The sequence below is a fragment of the Carassius auratus genome, unplaced genomic scaffold (genome assembly GCF_003368295.1).
Source record: "Carassius auratus strain Wakin unplaced genomic scaffold, ASM336829v1 scaf_tig00040663, whole genome shotgun sequence".
Taxonomy (NCBI): Eukaryota; Metazoa; Chordata; class Actinopteri; order Cypriniformes; family Cyprinidae; genus Carassius; species Carassius auratus.
The window spans coordinates 26230-46269 of NW_020526604.1; the positions used below are offsets into that span (position 1 = coordinate 26230).

The following is a 20040-nucleotide window of genomic DNA, read 5'->3' on the forward strand; positions in this document are numbered from 1 at the left end:
ACATTAGCACTAATGTATTTATTGCATTTTTTTTTTCGATAGGGTGGAAAATAATGCAGTGGGAATAACTAATGTTTGTTGTCCGCATTTATTTATCACATGTAAAAAAAAAACTAAGTGCATTTGGCTATGTTCCAAATCTATTTTTTGCCAAGAAAGGCCTCTGGAAAGTGGGTGGCCGATATGGTGACCCATCTGCCACCCAATGAGGACAACCTAAAAAGTGTGGCCACCATGAGAAAGGCCTACAATTTTGTATTGATCAAAGAAGGTAAGATTTGTGTAATTTAAGTCATGACCATTTTAAATGTGTGTGCTTTTTTTTTTTTTTTTGATGGGGAAATATCAAAAATTAACATGCACATATAAGGTTGTAGGGAACTCCACGATGACATTGCCATAGCCCCAGCCTCAGGCCCAGCCCGAGCCACAGCTTAAGGCCCAGCCAGAGCCACATTTTAAGGCCCAGCCTGAGCCACAGCTTAAGGCCCAGCCTCAGCCCCAGCCTCAGTTCTTGGCCATGGCTGAGTCCCAGCCTCAAGCCCAGGAAATTGAGACATTTTATCTTTTAGATTTATACCCTGTCTCTCTCCCTGTGAAGGAACACCCCCCCCCCCCCCCACCAAAAAGGAAAGTGTAAGTGAATTGTGGTCTTGGCACACTATGTATGAATTTCCACTTTTGTAATCATTATTCATAAAATACAGAAATTTTCAAGTGAATTTAAGTGCAGTCAATAAATTCATAGCCATTTATGCTGCGGCACCCGGGGAGCAGTTGGGGGTTCAGTGCCTTGCTCAAGGGCACCTAAGTCATGGTATTGAAGGTGGAGAGAGCACTACATGCACAATTGAATTGCTGAACCGTGGCCGTTACACCAAAAATGTATTTAAGTACTTCTTGCTTAACACCTCAGTATTTGAATGAGCTCTTGTTACATTATAATCCTTCACATCTGCTGCCTTCTCAAAACTCGGGCGGCAGATCATTTTCCTATTTGGCGCCTAAACTCTGGAATAACCTACCTAACATTGTTCGGGAGGCAGACACACTCTTGCAGTTTAAATCTAGATTAAAGACCCATCTCTTTAACCTGGCTTACACATAACACACTAATATGCATTTAATATCCAAATCTGTTAAAGGATTTTAGAAAGTGTGCAGAGTCTTGCATGCACACTTACCACTTATGTGGATCTTAGAAAATGTGCAAAGTGAACCTTAAACATTATCAGGAAGTCTATTCCAGAGTTTGGGAGCCAAATGTGAAAAAGCTCTACCTCCTTTAGTGGACTTTGCTATCCTAGGAACTACCAAAAGTCCAACGTTTTGTGACCTTGGGGAGCATGATGGATTGTAACGTGGTAGAAGGCTAGTTAGGTATGCAGGAGCTAAACCATTTAGGGTCTTATAGGCAAGTAATTATAATTTGTAACTGATATGGAACTTAATAGGTAGCCAGTGCAGCGACTGTAAAATTGGGGTAATATGATGATATTTTCTTGACCTGGTAAGGACTCTAGCCGCTGCATTTTGGACTACCTGTAGCTTGTTTTTCGAACAAGCAGGACAACCACCTAGAAGTGCCTTACAATAGTCCAGTCTAGAGGTCATGAATGCATGAACTAGCTTTTCTGCATCGGAAACAGATAACATGTTTCGTAGTTGGCAATGTTTCTAAGATGGAAGAATGCAGTTTTTGTAACATGGGAAATATGTTTTTCAAAAGACAAGTTGCTGTCTAATATAACACCCAGATTTTTTACTGTAACAGTAACAGTACATCCTTCTAGTTGCAGATTGTAATCTACAAGATTCTGTGTAGTGTTTTTCGGTCCAATAATTAATATCTCGGTCTTATCCGAATTTAAATGGAGAAAATTATTGGTCATCCAATCTTTTACATTTTTAACACACTCTGTTACAGTGTAGCTTAGATAACTTAGATGTTTCATCTGGTCTTGTTGAAATATATAGCTGAGTATCATCCGCATAACAGTGGAAGCTAATTCCTTATTTTCTAATAATATTACCAAGGGGCAACATGGATATTGAAAATAGAAGGGGACCTAGGACGGATCCTTGTGGCACACCATATTTTACTGATGATAAATGAGATGACTCCCCATTTAAGTAAACAAAATGGTAGGGATCGGACAGGTAGGATGTAAACCATCTTAGAGCCTGCCCTTGAATACCTGTATAGTTTTGTAATCGATCTATGAGTATGTCATGATCTATGGTGTCGAACGAAGCACTAAGATCAAGTAAAACTAGAAATGAGATGCAGCCTTGATCTGATGCAAGAAGCAGGTCATTTTTAATTTTAACAAGTGCAGTTTCTGTGCTATGGTGGGGCCTGAAACCTGACTGAAATTCTTCATACAGATCTTTTTTGTGCAGGAAGGTGCTCAATTGAGCAGACACAACTTTTTCTAAAATTTTAGACATAAATTCTTTCTCCTCTTCTCTATCTCTCTAGTTTTCTTTTTTATGTGGCTCCATTCTTTCACAAGTTCAAACAACTGTGGTAAGAATCTTTCATCAAGCACAGTGAGTAATGGTTTATCCTGCTATTTTTATTTGCACTGCTTACATGTATAGTTTATCTCTCTCTCTCGGCAACAAGGGATCCACATGTGTTAAATGTAGGGAAATAGTTAAGCTGATAGAGAAGATTTCGGAATTATAGACACGCATCCAAACTTTAATTGAGGACAGTAAGAATGTGAGGGCTCTAGATATGGCTTTGGATGTGACTAGCTCAGGAAGTCCAGTACATTGTTTGCTTCTGGTTACAGTGCCTCTGTAGCAGGGCAAAAGGGTGACTGTGATGTGGCATAGTCGCGGGTCAAAACAGAGCTCTTCCATTCCGATCGAAATATTAAACAGGTTCTCCCCACTCAGTGACACACCCACTGAGAAACCTGATGAAAGTGCTCTAGGTATTGGCGATTCTATTGTATGGAACGTGAAAATAGAGACATCAGCCACCATAGTGCAATGTTTACCGGGAGCCAGAGTGCCAGACAAATCTACAAATTTAAAAGTGCTGACTAATGCTAAACGTAAATACAGTAAGATTGTAAGATAGAGACTGTTTCTGTTCCCCAAACTAGAAAATACAAATAATAAAAAGAAAAAAAGAAAAAAAAAATGTCCAAACCAATTTAAAAGTAAAAACTGAATTGAGACCACATGAGCCACATCCCCAAAAAAGGGGGAGCTGTTGCTTAAATTTATAACAATGTTTTCAGTATTTCTCAGAGGGCAGGCTTCAAGTATAACTTGTTTGAAGTAATGGTGCTTTATATAACATTATCCAGAGAAACAAGTGTTAATGATAAATCCCCTGTGATGTTTGTACTGGCTACTATATAGGAGCCACCAGGGCACCATACAGACTTCATTAAAGAGTTTGGTGATTTTATATCCAAGTTATTCCTGGCTGCAGATAAAGTTTTAGTTGTTGCTGGTTTTAGTTGTAACTTAGTTCTTACTAGTTATATTAATATGCATGTTGATAATGAAAAAGGTGCATTGGGGTCAGCATTTATAGACATTCTGAAATATATTAAGGTAAGACAACACCTCTCAGGACCTGCTCATTGTCAAAATGATTCTCTAGATTTAATAGTGTCACATGAAATTGATGTTGATGGTGTTCAAATTATGCAGCCAAGCGAGGATATCTCAGATCATAATTTAGTTTTATGCAAACTTCATATAGTTAAAACTGTAAATTCTACTTTGTTACAAGTATGGTAAAACCATTACTTCTACCACAAAAGACTGCTTTGTAAGTAATCTTCTTGATATATCCAAAACCTCAGAACAACTTGATGTAACAATGTATTAATTCTCTCTTTTCTAGAATTTTAAATACAGTTGCTTCTTTATGCTTAAGGAAGATTAAAGGGTTAGTTCAGCCAAAAATGAAAATTATGTCATCAATGACTCACCCTCATTTCATTCCACACCCGTAAGACCTCCATTCCTCTTCGGAACACCGTTTAAGATATTTTAGATTTAGTCCAAGAGTTTTCTTATCCTCCATTGAAAATGTAAGTATGGTATAATGTCCATGTCCAGAAAGGTAATAAAAACATAATCAAAGTAGTCCAAAGTAGTGACAACAATGGGTCAGTTAGGATTTTCTTGAAGAATCAAAAATACATTTTGGTCAAAAAATAACAAAACTTACGACTTTATTCAGCATTGTCTTCTCTTCTGGGTCTGTTGTGATCTTGACTGCTGTGACTAGAATTGTTTGAGATGTGCCTTGTGCCTACTTTAGGCGAGAGTAGGCAGCTGGAGTAAGGGGGGTGGTCAAAAAAGACTTTTGAAGTCAGACACTTCCTGAATCTCACTGTTTTGTTGCCTGCAAACATCAGCAATGGAGGAGATAGCGCTTTTTTTTTTTTTTTTTTTTTTTTTAATCACAGACGAAGTGGATGTAATCGAAATACCACTGTTTTGTCATCATGTGCATCAATTTATTTGTTCTGCTGAACACAATTTTATTGATTTATTAATTTTATTTATACACGATTTATTAATTAACACAAACATACAAAAGAATAAAGTGAAAATTACAAGGAAGAATTCTCATTAAGAGAAAAATAAAATAAAATAGACGCATGTCCTAATTCTTAACTGCACTAGGCATGTTTTGTTTTTGTTTAGTTTGCATGTAAATATAAATAAATGGGTCATATAATTCTTAGAATAAAGAGAAAATGTATCAGTTGACATTCTCAGCCAATGAGCATGAAGCTGTGTCATCGTTTCCCATCATGCTTTTGAATAGCGTAGTTGGTGGGGAGCAATTGCGCTCGACTGCTCAATCCGAAACCCTTTTAAGGTACTTTTAATTATATCACAAATTATAATTATATAAAAAAAATATTTTAAACATGAAATAAAAGGTAAGTCCAAGTTACACTATCCTACAGAAAAGCATTAAAAACTGCTAGATCTGATTACTTTTCGTCTCTTTTAGAAGAAAACAAACATAACCCCAGGTATACAGTGGCTAAATTAACAAAAAATAAAGCATCAACAAGTGTTCACATTTCCCAACATCACAGCAGTAATGACTTTATTAACTACTTTACTTCTAATATTGATACTACTAGAGATAAAATTGTAACCATGCAGCCGTCAACTACAGTATCACTTCAGACAGTGGACTATAGATCCCCTGAGGAACAGTTCCACTCATTCTCTACTATAGGAAATGAATAATTGTATAAACTTGTTATCTAAACCAAGAACGTGTGTAAGACCCTATTCCATCTAAGTTCCTAAAAGAGGTGCTTCCAGAAGTCATAGGTCCTCTTCTGACTATTATTAATTCCTCATTGAATCTCCCTTTTCTGTCCAAGATACTAGAAAAGGTAGTTTCCTCAAAATCATTTTCCTTTTTAGAGAAAAATGGTATCTGTGAGGATTTCCAGTCAGGATTTAGACCGTATCATAGTACTGAGACTGCTCTCCTTAGAGTTACAAATGACCTGCTATTTATCATCTGATCGTGCTTGTATCTCTCTATTAGTGTTATTGGATCTTAGTGCAGCATTCTACACTATTGACCACAACATTCTTTTGCATAGACTAGAAAACTTTGTTGGCATTAATGGAAGTGCATTTGCATGGTTTAAATCATACATATATGACAGCCATCAGTTCGTAGAACTAGAATAAAGAGGTATCATATCGATCGCAGTATGGAGTACCTCAAGGCTCAGTACTACGGCCGTTACTCTTCACGCTTTACATGTGACCTTTGGGAGATATCATCAGGAAACACAGTGTTAGCTTTCACTGTTTTGCTGATGATACCCAGCTCTAAATTTCTTCTTGGCCTGGCGAAACACACCAATTCGAAAAATTAATGGAATGCATAATTGATCTAAATAACTGGATGATGAGTAATGTCTTACTGCTAAATTAAAAGAAAAAAAAAGTGTTAATTGTAGGACCTAAAAACTCTGCATGTAATAACCTAGAATGCTGTCTAAGACTTGATGGCTGCTCTGTCAATTATTCGTCATCAGTTAAGAACCTAGGTGTACTACTATTTGATAGACATCTGTCTTTAGAAAGCCACATTTCTAGCACTCAATTTTTCCATCTCAAAATATATCTAAATTATGTCCTATGTTCTCAATATAAAATCCAGAAATGTTAATCCATGCGTTTATGACCTTAAGTTTAGAATATTGCAATGCTTTATTGGGTGGTTGTTCTGCACACTTAATAAACACAATCCAGACAGTCCAAAATGCAGCAGCTAGAGTTCTTACTAGAACCAGGAAGTATGACCATGTTAGCCAGGTTCTGTCGACACTGCTTTGGCACCCTATCAAACATTTGTATAGATTTTAAAATATTGCTTATTACTTCTAAAGCCCTAATTGGTTTAGCACCTCAATATTTGAATGAGCTATTGTTACATTATAGTCCTCCACATCTGCTGCATGCTCAAAACTCAGGCAATTTGATAATACCTAGAATATCAAAATCAACTGCGGGCGTCAGATCCTTTTCCTATTTAGTGCTTAAATTCGAGAATAACCTACCTAACATTGTTCTAGAGGCAGAAACACTTATATTTTGCATCAGAAGCATTTTAAATCTAGATTAAAGACCCATCTCTTTAACCTGGCTTACACATAACACACTAATACGCTTCTAATATCCAAATCCGTTAAAGGATTTTTTTATGCTGCATTAATTAGGTAAACTGGAACCAGGAACAATTCCCATAATACCCAATGTACTTGCTACATCGTTAGAAGAATGGCATCTACGCTAATATTAGTCTGTTTCTCTCTTATTCTGAGGTCACCGTAGCAACCACATCCAGTCTGTATCCAGATTAGAAGGTCACTGCAGTCACCTGGATCCAGTACGTATCCAGACCAGATGGTGGATCAGCACCTACAGTAGAAAGGATCTCTACAGCCTTGAAAGAGAGCGGAGACAAGGACAACTAGAGCCCCAGATACAGATCCCCTGTAAAGACCTTGTCTATGATGACCACTGGGACAAGATGGGACGAAACAGATTCTTCTGCACAATCTTACTTTGGTGCAGCCTGGAATTACTGCTTGGTTTCGTCTGGTCAGAGGAGAACTGGCCCCCCGACTGAGCCTGGCTTCTCCAAAGGTTTTTTCTCCTTTCTGCCACAGATGGAGTTTTGGATCCTTGCCGCTGTTGCCTCTGGCTTGCTAAATTGGGCACACTTCATTTACAGCGATATCGTTGACTTGATTGCACAGATACTATTACTACAACTAAACTGAGATGATGTTATCACTGGATTCAATAATGAACTGTCTTTAACTGTCATTTTGCATTGTTGACACTGTTTTCCTAATTAACGTTGTTCACTTGTTTTGACAATTTTTTTTTTTTTTAGTTTAAAGCGCTATATAAATAAAGGTGACTTGACTTAATTTGACTTGACAATGCAATTCCCTAAATATCACATTATAAAAAGCAAGAAAGCATAGGTATGAACAGAATAATTTTAATATGAGCATTTGCCAGACATTGCAAAAAATTAAATACGGAGCCCCACACATGACATGCAAGAAAATATAAATAAATCGAGCACACAATTAACTAACTTGTTCCCCTGATGTACTAAGACGTGCACACGGTTACTAATTTGTTCCCTCGATTTGCTTAATCGTTCCCTCAATTTGTTAAATTGTGCGTTCATTTTACTTATTTGTTCTCTCAATTTATAAATCATGTGCATGATTTAGCAAATCAGGGAAACTAATTAGTAAATCGTGCGCACAATTTATAAATCGAGGGAATGAAATAGTAAATCATGCACATGAGTTTTGTTTTAATAGCAAAGTCTCATTTGGTAAGTTGGTGGTTAGGCCGGGGGACGTTTTCGTCCACTAGGGGGTAAAGTTGAGTCTTATTTTGGCCACAACATTCTCTGTGTTTCAGCTAATGGAATGATTTTTGGTTACAAATCTTATTTTGACACATATTTTGAGAAAATGCTTTGCAAATTTTCAAAAACTTAACAATACACTGTGGGCAAATTCACTACCCTTTCATTATGTTAGTGGATGAAAACATCCACTAAATTAAACTGCTGTAAAAATGTATCAGAGATATATATATATATAAATATATATTTTTTTTTTTTGCATAAATCTATTAATCAACCTTAGTCCTGATCAAAACTACCTTTTTTTTAAAATCCAATATTTTAACTCTTTAATTACCAAGTTCATAAATTATGTCACTGATTTGGAGAAAAAAAAACACACAAAATGACACATTTTCAATATAAAAAAATTGATTTTTTTTTTTTTTTTTTTACCTTTTATAACAGTCTTGGGCATGTCAAAGATTAGTAACAAGATTGGCTTTGATGCATTGTTAGTTTTTGTGCAGCATTAGATTTTATTTTTTTCCAGTGGTGGACAGTAACGGAGTAGCTTTACTTCGTTACTGTACTTAAGTACATTTTTCAAGTATCTGTACTTTACTGGAGTAGTTTTATTTTGAGCAACTTTTACTTTTACTTCACTACATTCCAAAGCATAAAATCGTACTTTTTACTTCATTACATTTCATAAAACATATCGTTACTCCCTATAATATCATGTGCTACGACACGCAGAAGCGGTGTCTGATTCATCATGAACGAACTGAATCTTTTCAAAATAAACTTTTAAATCGGATCGCGAATCACACCAAACAATTCGTTTACGAATTAGAATGATCCGATTGCAGCTGTTCTGGTGTCGACCACTCAACCGTTTAGTGCGAGTCCCCAGAAGTAAGAACCGGGAGATCTTGTGAGCGCGCGTGCGTCTGACGTTGCTAAAAGTAAGTTATTAATGTCGAAATTTTGGATTAATTATTGTAACTGAAAATCATATTTAGGTCAAAACTGTCAGTTGTTTGGGAACTAAATCCGTTGTAAACAGTGATCTATTTAAGCCCACTGAAATGCTCGAGTGCAGACGATGCAGACACATAAATTTTAGGTAAAAAAACAACAACAACAACAACAAAAAACCATAAAATAACACAGACACGCAGAAGCGGTGTCTGATTCATCATGAACGAACTGAATCTTTTCAAAATAAACTTTTAAATCGGATCGCGAATCACACCAAACAATTCGTTTATGAATTAGAATGATCCGATTGCAGCTGTACTGGAGTCGACCACTCACTGATTCAAATGAACCGTTTAGTGCGAGTCCCCAGAAGTAAGAACCGGGAGATCTTGTGAGCGCGCGTGCGTCTGACGTTGCTAAAAGTAAGTTATTAATGTCGAAATTTTGGATTAATTATTGTAACTGAAAATCATAAATCAAAACTGTCAGTTGTTTGGGAACTAAATCCGTTGTAAAGAGTGATCTATTTAAGCCCACTGAAATGCTCAAGTGCAGACGATGCAGACACATCAATTTTAGGTAAAAAAACAACAACAACAACAAAAAAAAAACATAAAATAACACAGATTAAATACAATAACTCATGCACGTTCAAATTCACCGCTGCCGTAATGTTAACAGTTTAATTAAAATGTCCAATGTGACTTCTGTTTTTATATTGTTTATCGACAGTAACGTTATACATATGTATATTGTTTGGATTAACTAGACGAGTAGACAGATATGAATGTTCATCGTACTGAAAATAAGTAAATATTGTTAGCTGATGCTAACTGTCTAGCTAACAAGCTTGTTGGTGCTAAGTTGATGTAATTTTTATAAATAATGTCCAAATATTTTTATTCAGCCACCTATATATATATATATATATATATATATAATATAGATTACATCTGGTTAGAAAAGAAAGGATGTGATGTTCAGAACATGGTAACTACAGTAATTATCAGTGGGAAGAGATGCACCCCGTTTGGCCAGGGGTGTTTTTAAACCACATACAATATTTGAGAAGGAAAAAATCATTATCTTTATTTACATTTTTTAAATTATTTTTTTCCTTAAAATGTTCTTCCTAACTTCAGGCCTTATTATCATGTCATATATACAGTACAGACCAAAAGTTTGGACACACCTTCTCATTCAAAGAGTTTTCTTTATTTTCATGACTATGAAAATAGTAGATTCATGCTGAAGGCATCAAAACTATGAATTAACACATGTGTAATTATATATGGAATTATATACATAACAAAAAAGTGTGAAACAACTGAAAATATGTCATATTGTAGGATCTTCAAAGTAGCCACCTTTTGCTTTGATTACTGCTTTGCACACTCTTGGCATTCTCTTGATGAGCTTCAAGAGGTAGTCACCTGAAATGGTCTTCCAACAGTCTTGAAGGAGTTCCCCGAGAGATGCTTAGCACTTGTTGGCCCTTTTGCCTTCTGTCTGCGGTCCAGCTCACCCCTAAACCATCTCGATTGGGTTCAGGTCCGGTGACTGTGGAGGCCAGGTCATCTGACGCAGCACCCCATCACTCTCCTTCTTGCTCAAACAGCCCTTGATGCCTTCAGTGTGACTCTACAATTTTCATAGTCATGAAAATAAAGAAAACTCTTTGAATGAGAAGGTGTGTCCAAACTTTTGGTCTTTACTGTAACTTTGATATTCTGTAAAACAACAAACTTTAAAATACTTTGTTCTTACTGGTGAAAATCAGATGGTCATCTCTGTTTTCTCTCAGGTACATCACAGTGTAAGCTTCACAGTGAACATTACTCTCATCAGCGTAGTCCATATCAACAACAAAAATATATCTTGACTCCATATAGTGGTTATTTTGAAAAAATCCAAGGTATTTTGAGCAGTAGGATTATAAGAAAATGTGCTAATATAACATTAAATTAAGTAGCCTATATAAAATTGCAAACATCTATCTTGCAGTACTTTTTTACTTAAGTACATAAAAAATTGAGTACTTTTGTACTTTCACTTGAGTAAAATTGAAAAAGGAGTACTTTTACTTTTACTGGAGTAATATTGTACCATATGTATCTGTACTTTTACTCAAGTACTTGATTTGTGTACTTCGTCCACCACTGTTTTTTTCTCCCTCATTTGTTGTTGGTGACTGTTTTTGGCCCATTGACTTCCATTATAACAACATTTTTTGTTTGCAAAGCCATGACAACATATAATCATGCATTCTTGATTGTTTGTGGTTTTACCTGTTGGGAAGAGGTAACATTTGTTATTTCAATGTTAATTTTTTTTCACACCCACTGAGCAACTTCACAGACTTTTAACTGATGTACTGAGTAAGGCATTGAACAATGGAGCAACAACTGTGTAAGTCAGTGTGTTAATACTTCGCAAAGTATTGTTTTGCTGTTGCAGACTCTACCAAGCATTTTCCCTGCCATTGTATTTTGCCATTGTCTTCTTCACAGCTTTGTGAAGAAGACAATGGCATATATATATATATTTTTAATAATGCATTATGCATTCATTATAATGCATTAAGTATACCCTTATAATGTATTATAACTACATTCATAGACAGTGTTACCAAGAATATTTTATATTATCTATAGTCTAAGCTCAAGTTAACATGATGCAATTACAATACAAAGACCCCAGAGTTTGCAACTTCCTTGACAAAAAAAAAAAAAAATGGTTCTCAAAAGCAATGCATGTGACCACTACTTCCACGATATGTTGTTCAGCAGACACTAGTCACAGTCCCACAGAGCTGTGAAGATGGCAAGGGTTGTGCGATACAGTTTTCTACTGATCAGTATCTGTTTAAGAAGTATTTCGTGGGCAGACTCAATGTTGCAAGGTATGAATATCTATAGTATATGCATATTTTGCTTTTCATTTCAACTTTTAAAAATGTTACTTTCATTGAGGGTACATCCTGCAGCAGAAAATGTTAAACAGAAATGTCGCTTTAGCTAATAAAAGACAATTAAGCACACTCATGTAAATGAAAAGCTATAAAAATATAAAAAAAATTTCACATGTCTGTACATTTTGCTTCAAAAATTATTTCAGATGCACAATAGCCTGAAAATTCATCAGTGTATTTAAGTATTGAAGATCTCATTAGTTGTTTTTCTCAAACACAGTTACATCTTTAATTGGATCTGTTGGGAATGAGATCATCATCCAGTGTGCTGCTGATAAAACCCCTCAAGATGGGGTGTACCTGTACAAACAAGAAGGAGCAAGTCAAAATAAGCACGAAGTCTTCTACTATTACAAAGATGGAACTTTAAGCTCTAAATCACAATGGTGTCGGGACAACGTCAGAGTAACTGGAATGTTTCCCAACTTTAATGTCACCATATTGAATCTAAACGCTACAGATACTGGGTTTTACTGGTGTGAATTTAATTTGGAAGATGAAATATCAGCCGGCACAGTCACATGGTTATGGATAGGTAAGTGTGTCTAACACTTCATGTAAATACATTTATTATCAAACATGATGAGTTTATTGTTGTCTATATGAATTTAAAACATGTAGTTGTGTATTAAGTATGTAAACTATGTTAATGGGAAACTTCTATTTAGGTGCAGAGATTGAGAAGTACAGTCATTTTCTAATTAATATTGTATGAAAAACAGCATATTATAGCTCTAATTCTCGGGACTTCGTTTTCTATTCCATCATAGAAGAATCAGTAGATAAAAATACAAATAGTACAAGAGAAGCAGACAGAGAAGATGATGAACAAGTGTGCTCAGGAGATCTTCTTCTTCTTGGGAAGATCTTTCTCATTGTGTGTGCTGTCATGATGCTGCTGTGCATCACTGGTTTCATCTTTGTGATTCTGAAGGTAAGCACACATACATTATGCATCTATCTGAAATGTATTACAGAGGTTTGTTGTTATGTGTAAACATGCATTGTGAAAATGGTAGCCACTTTTGATAGTTTCTGTGGAATTATAGTCAACTGCTGAAAATCTGTTGGTGTCTAATTGTTTTGCAATTCCGACACTCTTTGATGTTTTTCTGGGATATCCCAAACACTTCTGTTTGTCCAAATAAGTTAAAGCTTTACATGTAAAATAAGTTATGGCATGTTTACAGATCATAGGATACTTTTGAAATGGTGCTCAAAATCAAGTGGCCCTGCATTTTGTTCTCAAACTATTAAATGTTTTTGATATCAATTAAAAAGTGCAAATCAATAGATGAACCACTAATAATAGAAAATTATATGAGCCTTCAGTTAATTTGGGCTTCCCATTTGAGAAACAGAGGTCATAGAGCTAAAAAAAAATCACCAACCCATTTTATTTTCTTCTTTTTTTAATCTAACCTCAAAAACAGCGGTTGCAGTATGTCTTATAGTCATTGACAGATTTCTCAGGATGTGAGGCTAGCAGTCATACACCACAAACAAGATTCTTGTGAACAAGCTTGACAATGCCCGTTTATCTGTGTCTCTCTTCCAAATGAAAAGACATTTCTTTTTGTTTTCCTCTGGTGAAGGGGTGTTGGAGGAACAAGAAACAAAGACCATCAAGTCCACCCTCAGACTCAGTTTACGAAGAGATGAAACGGAGCAATTTGGACGGTCAGCCCAGAGTAAGGACGCTCATCAACCCTGACTATCAATCCATCATGTTACTCCACTAAATACCTGTGATCTAAAGTTTATATCTTTATTTGAATTGGCAAAGCTTTCAGATTATTTATTGCTTCATATTTGAGTTTCTCATTCAATTTTTTTTTTTATCTTATCCTTCTTTCAGTTCAAAGACAAAGAAACATAATCTACCTGATCTAATGACAAAAAACTGTGGGAACTTTTCAAAAGACGTACCAATAGATACATACCAATGTTGTTTCTATCAGAAATGAACACTAGAGGCAGTAAAACAGCGAGCACTTGTAATCGTCTTCGTACACAGTTACGATTGCATCCATATGTTTGGCTACAGTTATATTTAATTAAGATGCTGTAGATCTGGACCAATTTAATAGACTAAGTGTAAAGAATAAAAAAGATGCAGCAGTTTAAGAGATATTATCAGCTGATAGACAACATAAATGTCAGAGTTCATTTGTGGTCTGGTGTGCACTCGCCTGCAAGCTACTTTCAGTCTGACAAATAGTCCAAGAGTGAACTGACTGATAGAATTAAAGTACAGAGTCATATCTCCCGCCTCTGTTTATAATAAAGGCAATCAAAGTTATCTTGCTTCATTGCACATTTTTAACAGCAAAAATAGTAGGCTACTTGTTTACACAGTTTGTATTTGATTCTCTGATGTTCATTTCTAAACTTCACCACTCTTAACAAAACAACTTCCTTTGCAGGTGTGGTCATGTCTTCCTTTCTATTATCTTAAAATGCATCAAAACAAGCCACACTGACATGTTTCTAGCGCTGACTAACAATGATGAAGTTTAAAAAGTATGCTGATGAGGCTTTTATGTGTATATATAACATGACATGCAATCTGTTTTACTTACCATCCAGGTTGGTTGCATTTTTTATGTATTTTAAAGTTTTAATGTAATGTTTGTCTCTTGTCTTTGTATTGTGCAAAATAACATTGAAAAATAAAATGCAACAAAACATTTAATTAAATTATTGTCAAAATTATGTTAAGCTACTTTAGGTGGATTTCTTATAAACTAGTGTTTCACAGTAATACACATTATATTACCAACAAATTATTTTAAGAAATTCTCAGAAATACAGTACAAAGCACTAACTGTTGTGAATCAAACTGTACAAAACTGAGTATTTTTACATGAAGAGAAAAGTTATTTACTTTAGTTTAGATATCTCTTAACATATACAACATAGGAAACAGCTCATTTAATGAATTGACAGCCTATGGGCTAATCTTTAGGATGTTTTACACTAACAAAATAGTTTTGGATTGAAGTATTTTTAGAGATTACTCTGAAAAAAAAAATGCTTTTACTTTATGCAGCAGGAGGGATTCAGCTCATGGCATTCTCATTCATTCCTATGGGAACCGTGAACAGTGACTGAGTGTCATCAAAGTCCTTTTAGGCAAGTCGTGCCACTCGGCCACCATCTTGGCAACGCCTCCAGGCAGGTATTTCAGACTAACAAGACCAGGCTCCTATCTAAATGAATGGGCAGAGAGTCAGAACTGCACTGCGATTCTGGAAAATACACAGGTAATGTGTGCCGGCAATTGTTTCCGGGTCGCTAGATTTCTCCCCTTTCACACTGCCAGTGATTACCCGGAATATGTGCGTGCGTTCACACACAACCCGTAAGGTGACATCAGGATGTGACATGTAATGTACGAGTCGAAAATGCTAGGCATGTTAATTTTCACTGAAGCTGGTCGAACAATCTAAGCCTTAGCGCAGAAAGTGAGGAACTAACTGATCTCTGCTTCACTACAGTTTGCACATATTTTTTTCATCGCAAACACTGATCTGCCTTCAAAAAGCCTGGTAAAAATGTTGCACGATAAAGTGCATCATCACTACTACACACCCATTACAGCATTAGTTATGGCTTTTGTCCACACAGAGATTGTTCCAGGACTTAACCCGGAAATGTTACTATTGTATACTCCCAGGTTTATCTGGGGATGATTCTGAGCTGTCCCCGGTCTCTACCATCTCCGTCAGTGGGATCCGCAGGCCGAGATCGCAATTATTGGTTGTGTGGTGGACACAGAAACAGAATTCTCGCTCCCCTCTCAAGCCGCTTCTCTCACACGTCCTCAGCGCTCTCATTGCACGTCTTTTATAATCCAGAGCCGAGGACTAGTGAACCACGGGTCGCCTTCAACACGCACTTAAATCCAAGGTATCCAATTCAATCGTGCAGATAACAAACGGTTATTTCAACTAATTCAGTATCAATAAAACTTATTTTTTATGACAAACTTTGAGCCCTTCGAATTTCCGGCAACTCCTAGGGAGTCACTCTCACTGTCATTTTGCATTATTGACACACTGTTTTCATAATAAATGTTGTTCAGTTGCTTTGACGTAATGTATTTTGTTTAAAGCGCTATATAAATAAAGGTGACTTGACTTGACTGTCCATCACAAGTGACGTCACGAGAATTCTCCTCCACAGCATCAAACCGCAGTGCCCCCTAGCGGCAGGCGAGATGAAATTCCACCTGCATTCGCTCAACCTGATCTCTCTTCTCTATGCTCACAGTTTGCTCATAAAACGTTACTCTCAAACATTATTTGTTCCTAACATTCTTTCATATACCCTTCCTTTCAGCTGATTACAGCAATACAAGCTTATTAAGTCTGATTAAAGTGGTAAAGGGCTCAAGAGCTGTTATTTTATTTAACTGATTGATGAGGTAGTGGAATGATGTCAGTTCCATGGAGAATGAGGTAGTGAGCAGACCAATACTGCACAAAGTGACTGGTGCATGTCATCGTATATTAGTGGGGGGGGGGTTATAGTTCAGTGGTGCCTGGGGCAGAAGAGGCGAGGGGGGGCAAGTTCGGGAGTGAGTCCATTTTCCTGACAGCCTGGTGGATGAAGCTGTCCTTCATTCTGCTGGTCCTGGCCTGGAGACTCCGCAGTCTCCTCCCTGATGGAGGCTTTGTTACGCCCTTATTAGGGAGCAACAATGAAGGAGGAGAAAGCGTTTTCGGTGGTTACAATACTCTCTTTATTTTCACATTCTCCATAACAAAGACTATCTCTCAAACTCTCGCAATACGCCACAACGACGATCGACATCACGGTCCTGGCCAGGGATCGATGTGACTGAAAGGAACGCCCCTGAAGGACACCCAACTGGAAGCTCTTATCAATAGGCACACCTGTGCACCGGTGCACCCAATAGAAACAGGCACCAACGCATCAGCCATTGAGTTGGATTCTTTCAACACAGGGTTTATGAATAAGTTCCCAATCATCCACCAGCAGTGCAGCTTTAACCCGACGCTCCGTAACATCATTAGCTACAATCTCAGGAAGTGTATTTCTGTATTATTCTAATAAAATTAACTCCCTCAGCTTATCCATTGTTGTACTATTTGGTGCTGTACACCAACGACCAAACTGCACAGTTAATCCTCTGACGAACTCAACATTTGTTTCAATCAACTTACGCTGTAACGTACAGAACTGCTGTCGATAACTCTCTGGCACACACTCATTTATTTTTATCACCGCCGCCTTAATGGCTTCATAATTCTGGCTGTCAGCATCAGATAGCGTAGAATAGGCTTGTTGGGCTTTACCTGTTAAAACTCACTGAAGCAACATAGCGCGTTCAACATTACTCCATTTATATGCTACTGCGACTCGCTCAAACAGGAGAAAAAAATCTCCACCTCAGACTCATTAAATGGCGGTACCAAATGCAAATTATGTGCCACACTCAGTTTCGTCGAACCAATATCAAAACCTGCACCCACCGGCTTACCTTCTTCATGTAAAATCTAGTCGACGCCCTTCAATCTGTAAACACTGGTGCTCTAATTGTTGCCGGCTTTCCTCCAACTCTATCTCCAAACGTACCTTGCAACATTCCAAGTGACGCTTCTCACACTCAGTGTCACGTTGTATCATCAACAACTCTTTCTGTTGCTCAAATGAAAGAGTGCTTAAATCAGGCAATGTAAGGGTAGTCGGAATAGGTGTGCTAAAAGCAGTCAACTCAGCTCTGGCAGACGGTGAAAGAGCAGTCGCACCAAGAGTGCTTAAAGCAGGCAATGCAGCTGAATCAGGCACCCTAAATTTTCAATTCTCAATGATTAATTTAATTTCGTCTTTTGACCTTTTTTGATTATAAGTTAGCTCCATTTTATAATACGCAGCTAATTCTAAATTACGAAAATAACTGTTGGTCTGCAAACGAACTATTTGTAGAGTTTACACCGAGAAAAAAAAAATGATGTTTTATGAGAGAAGTCACTGACTTTCGTCTGCGGGAGGGATTCAGCTCACAGCATTATGTCCGTGTGTGTGGTCCAATGAGTGTCCATGACAACAAACCAAAGAAAACAGAGCAGTAGGGAAACATGAGGTGAACAAAGCAGCAGTGAAGACACCGAAATACAAAATAAGAGTCCATGGTTAGCAGGTAAGTTTCAGTTTAGTTTGTGCCAAATACACAAATCTAAGCTCATGTAGCTAATAATGATTAAAGCTATTGCTTCTAAAACGTATTTGTATTGCTTCTTATTTAGCAATTAATTGTATAATAATTATATAAATCTAGAATAATTACAGTAAATAATCATCTTTAAGAGTCAGACGATTATACCTTTAAAAATGTTTTACTATGTAGTGCCCTTTAATTTGGAGCAAGAAAAAATGGGGGAGTGTTCATCTTCAGTTCTCTCTTCACAGCAGTTCAGTCAGTGTAGTGTTTGAGTAAATGAATTACTCCGGGATATTGGTTTATTCTGACTCAGAGGGAGTGTCAGCCGCATTAAAAAAAAGTTAACAGCTTAAGTCATTTGTGGATTAATGCGTATTGGAGACGCGAACCGTTTAAAATGATTCAGTTTGATTTGTCGAACTGGTTCAAAAAGATCCGGTTACATCGAATGATTTGTTGGCAAACCGGATATCACAAACTGCTTTGTTTTGAACTCTCTCTCACAACAGACACGGAAGAGAAGACGATGCTGAATAAAGTAGTAGTTTTTGCTATTTTTGGACCAAAATGTATTTTCGATGCTTCAACAAATTCTAACTGACCCTCTGATGTCACATGGACTACTTTGATGATGTTTTTCTTACCTTTCTGGACATGGACAGTATACCGTACACACAGCTTCAATGGAGGGACTGAGAGCTCTCGGACTAAATCTAAAATATCTTAAACTGTGTTCTGAAGATAAACAGAGGTCTTACGTGTTTGGAACAATATGAGAGTGAGTTATTAATGACATAATTTTGCTATTTGAGTGAACTAACCCTTTAAGTCCGGTTAAAAAATCACTAGTCTTGTTTTTTGGGGTTATTAAAAAAAAAAAAAAAAAATAATAATAATATATATATATATATATATATATATATGGTTGCTTGTTAGGGAACCCTGAGAATAAATTGTTGTATATATTGTTATACCGAAAGGCTATACAGTGAAAGGCATCATCAGTTGTGGGTGTCGTGTTGCTCTCTCTGTGTCCACTGGGGGTCAGTACACACCAGATTCATTTTTCTGTTCGTCTGTCACTTTGTTCAAATCTATTGTTGCATTAATATGTCTCTGCTCATGTGCTGTGAAAAAAATAAAAACTAATTCAACATGCCATGGGAAGTCAATCCAACTTAACATTTTCTTTTCTTTTAACATTTTTTTTATTAATCATTATAGCATTTGTTATGAAGAAACAACTTCCTGCACATTTAGAACCAATAGCTCCAACAGCCCACATGTAAATCTATAATAGGAACAATTATATTCCATTAACAGATTATCTAATATAAAAGTCTACAACAAGTTAGACTAAATTTAACACAATAAATAAGCCTACAATAAAGCGTTATAAATTCATGAGTAGTTTAAAAAGATGTTAATATATGTGGTTCAAGACAGTTTTCTCCTCTTTTCATCAGTTTATTTTTCTTTTTTTGATACTGTTTAACTTTATCCATAACATTTTAAACTGGCTGTTTCTCTAAATATTTTAAGTAGATCGCATATTTGAACATCAGCTTCAACTTCAAGTTCAACTTTATTTATTTATAAAGCACTTTTAAGACCACTATGTGGAAACCAATGTGCTGTAAAAAGAAGAAACATTTATTTTTTAAATATAAGAATAAAATCAAGCATAAAACATTATAAACATACCACAACAACAACAAAGAACAAATTACAAAACATAATCAAATGCTAATGAAAACAAATTAGTTTTAAGAGCACTCTGAAACACAGGAAGTGTAGGAGAAGATTTTACAGACAGAAGAAGGTCTTTCCAAAGCCTTGGAGCAGCAACAGAAAAGGTCCGATCACCTATGCATTTTAAACGAGATCGAAGAACCATCAGATGTAATTGATCGCAGAGACCTATTAGATTGATGCAAACTGATTAAATCAGAAATATACTCTGGCGCTAAACCATGCAAAGCTTTAAAAACATAC

General features: G+C 36.4%; 1 protein-coding gene across 1 annotated transcript; it reads left to right on the top strand.

The window, feature by feature from the left end:
- Positions 1-183: 183 nt before the first annotated feature.
- On the top strand, positions 184-13831 carry LOC113084795 (uncharacterized). The gene is made up of 5 exons (XM_026254975.1): positions 184-255; positions 404-583; positions 12057-12390; positions 12626-12789; positions 13451-13831. The coding sequence occupies exons 1-5, from the start codon at positions 184-186 to the stop codon at positions 13595-13597; spliced, it is 897 nt and encodes a 298-aa protein (XP_026110760.1). The 3' UTR covers positions 13598-13831.
- Positions 13832-20040: the final 6209 nt, after the last annotated feature.

Bases quoted from the DNA above. Each gene is read 5' to 3' on its own strand.
- LOC113084795 (XM_026254975.1), top strand. From the start codon at position 184: ATGGTGACCCATCTGCCACCCAATGAGGACAACCTAAAAAGTGTGGCC. The intron at 584-12,056 runs GTCTCTCTCCCT...AGATCTCATTAG, and splicing joins ATCTTTTAGATTTATACCCT to TTGTTTTTCTCAAACACAGT. The intron at 12,790-13,450 runs GTAAGCACACAT...CCTCTGGTGAAG, and splicing joins TCATCTTTGTGATTCTGAAG to GGGTGTTGGAGGAACAAGAA.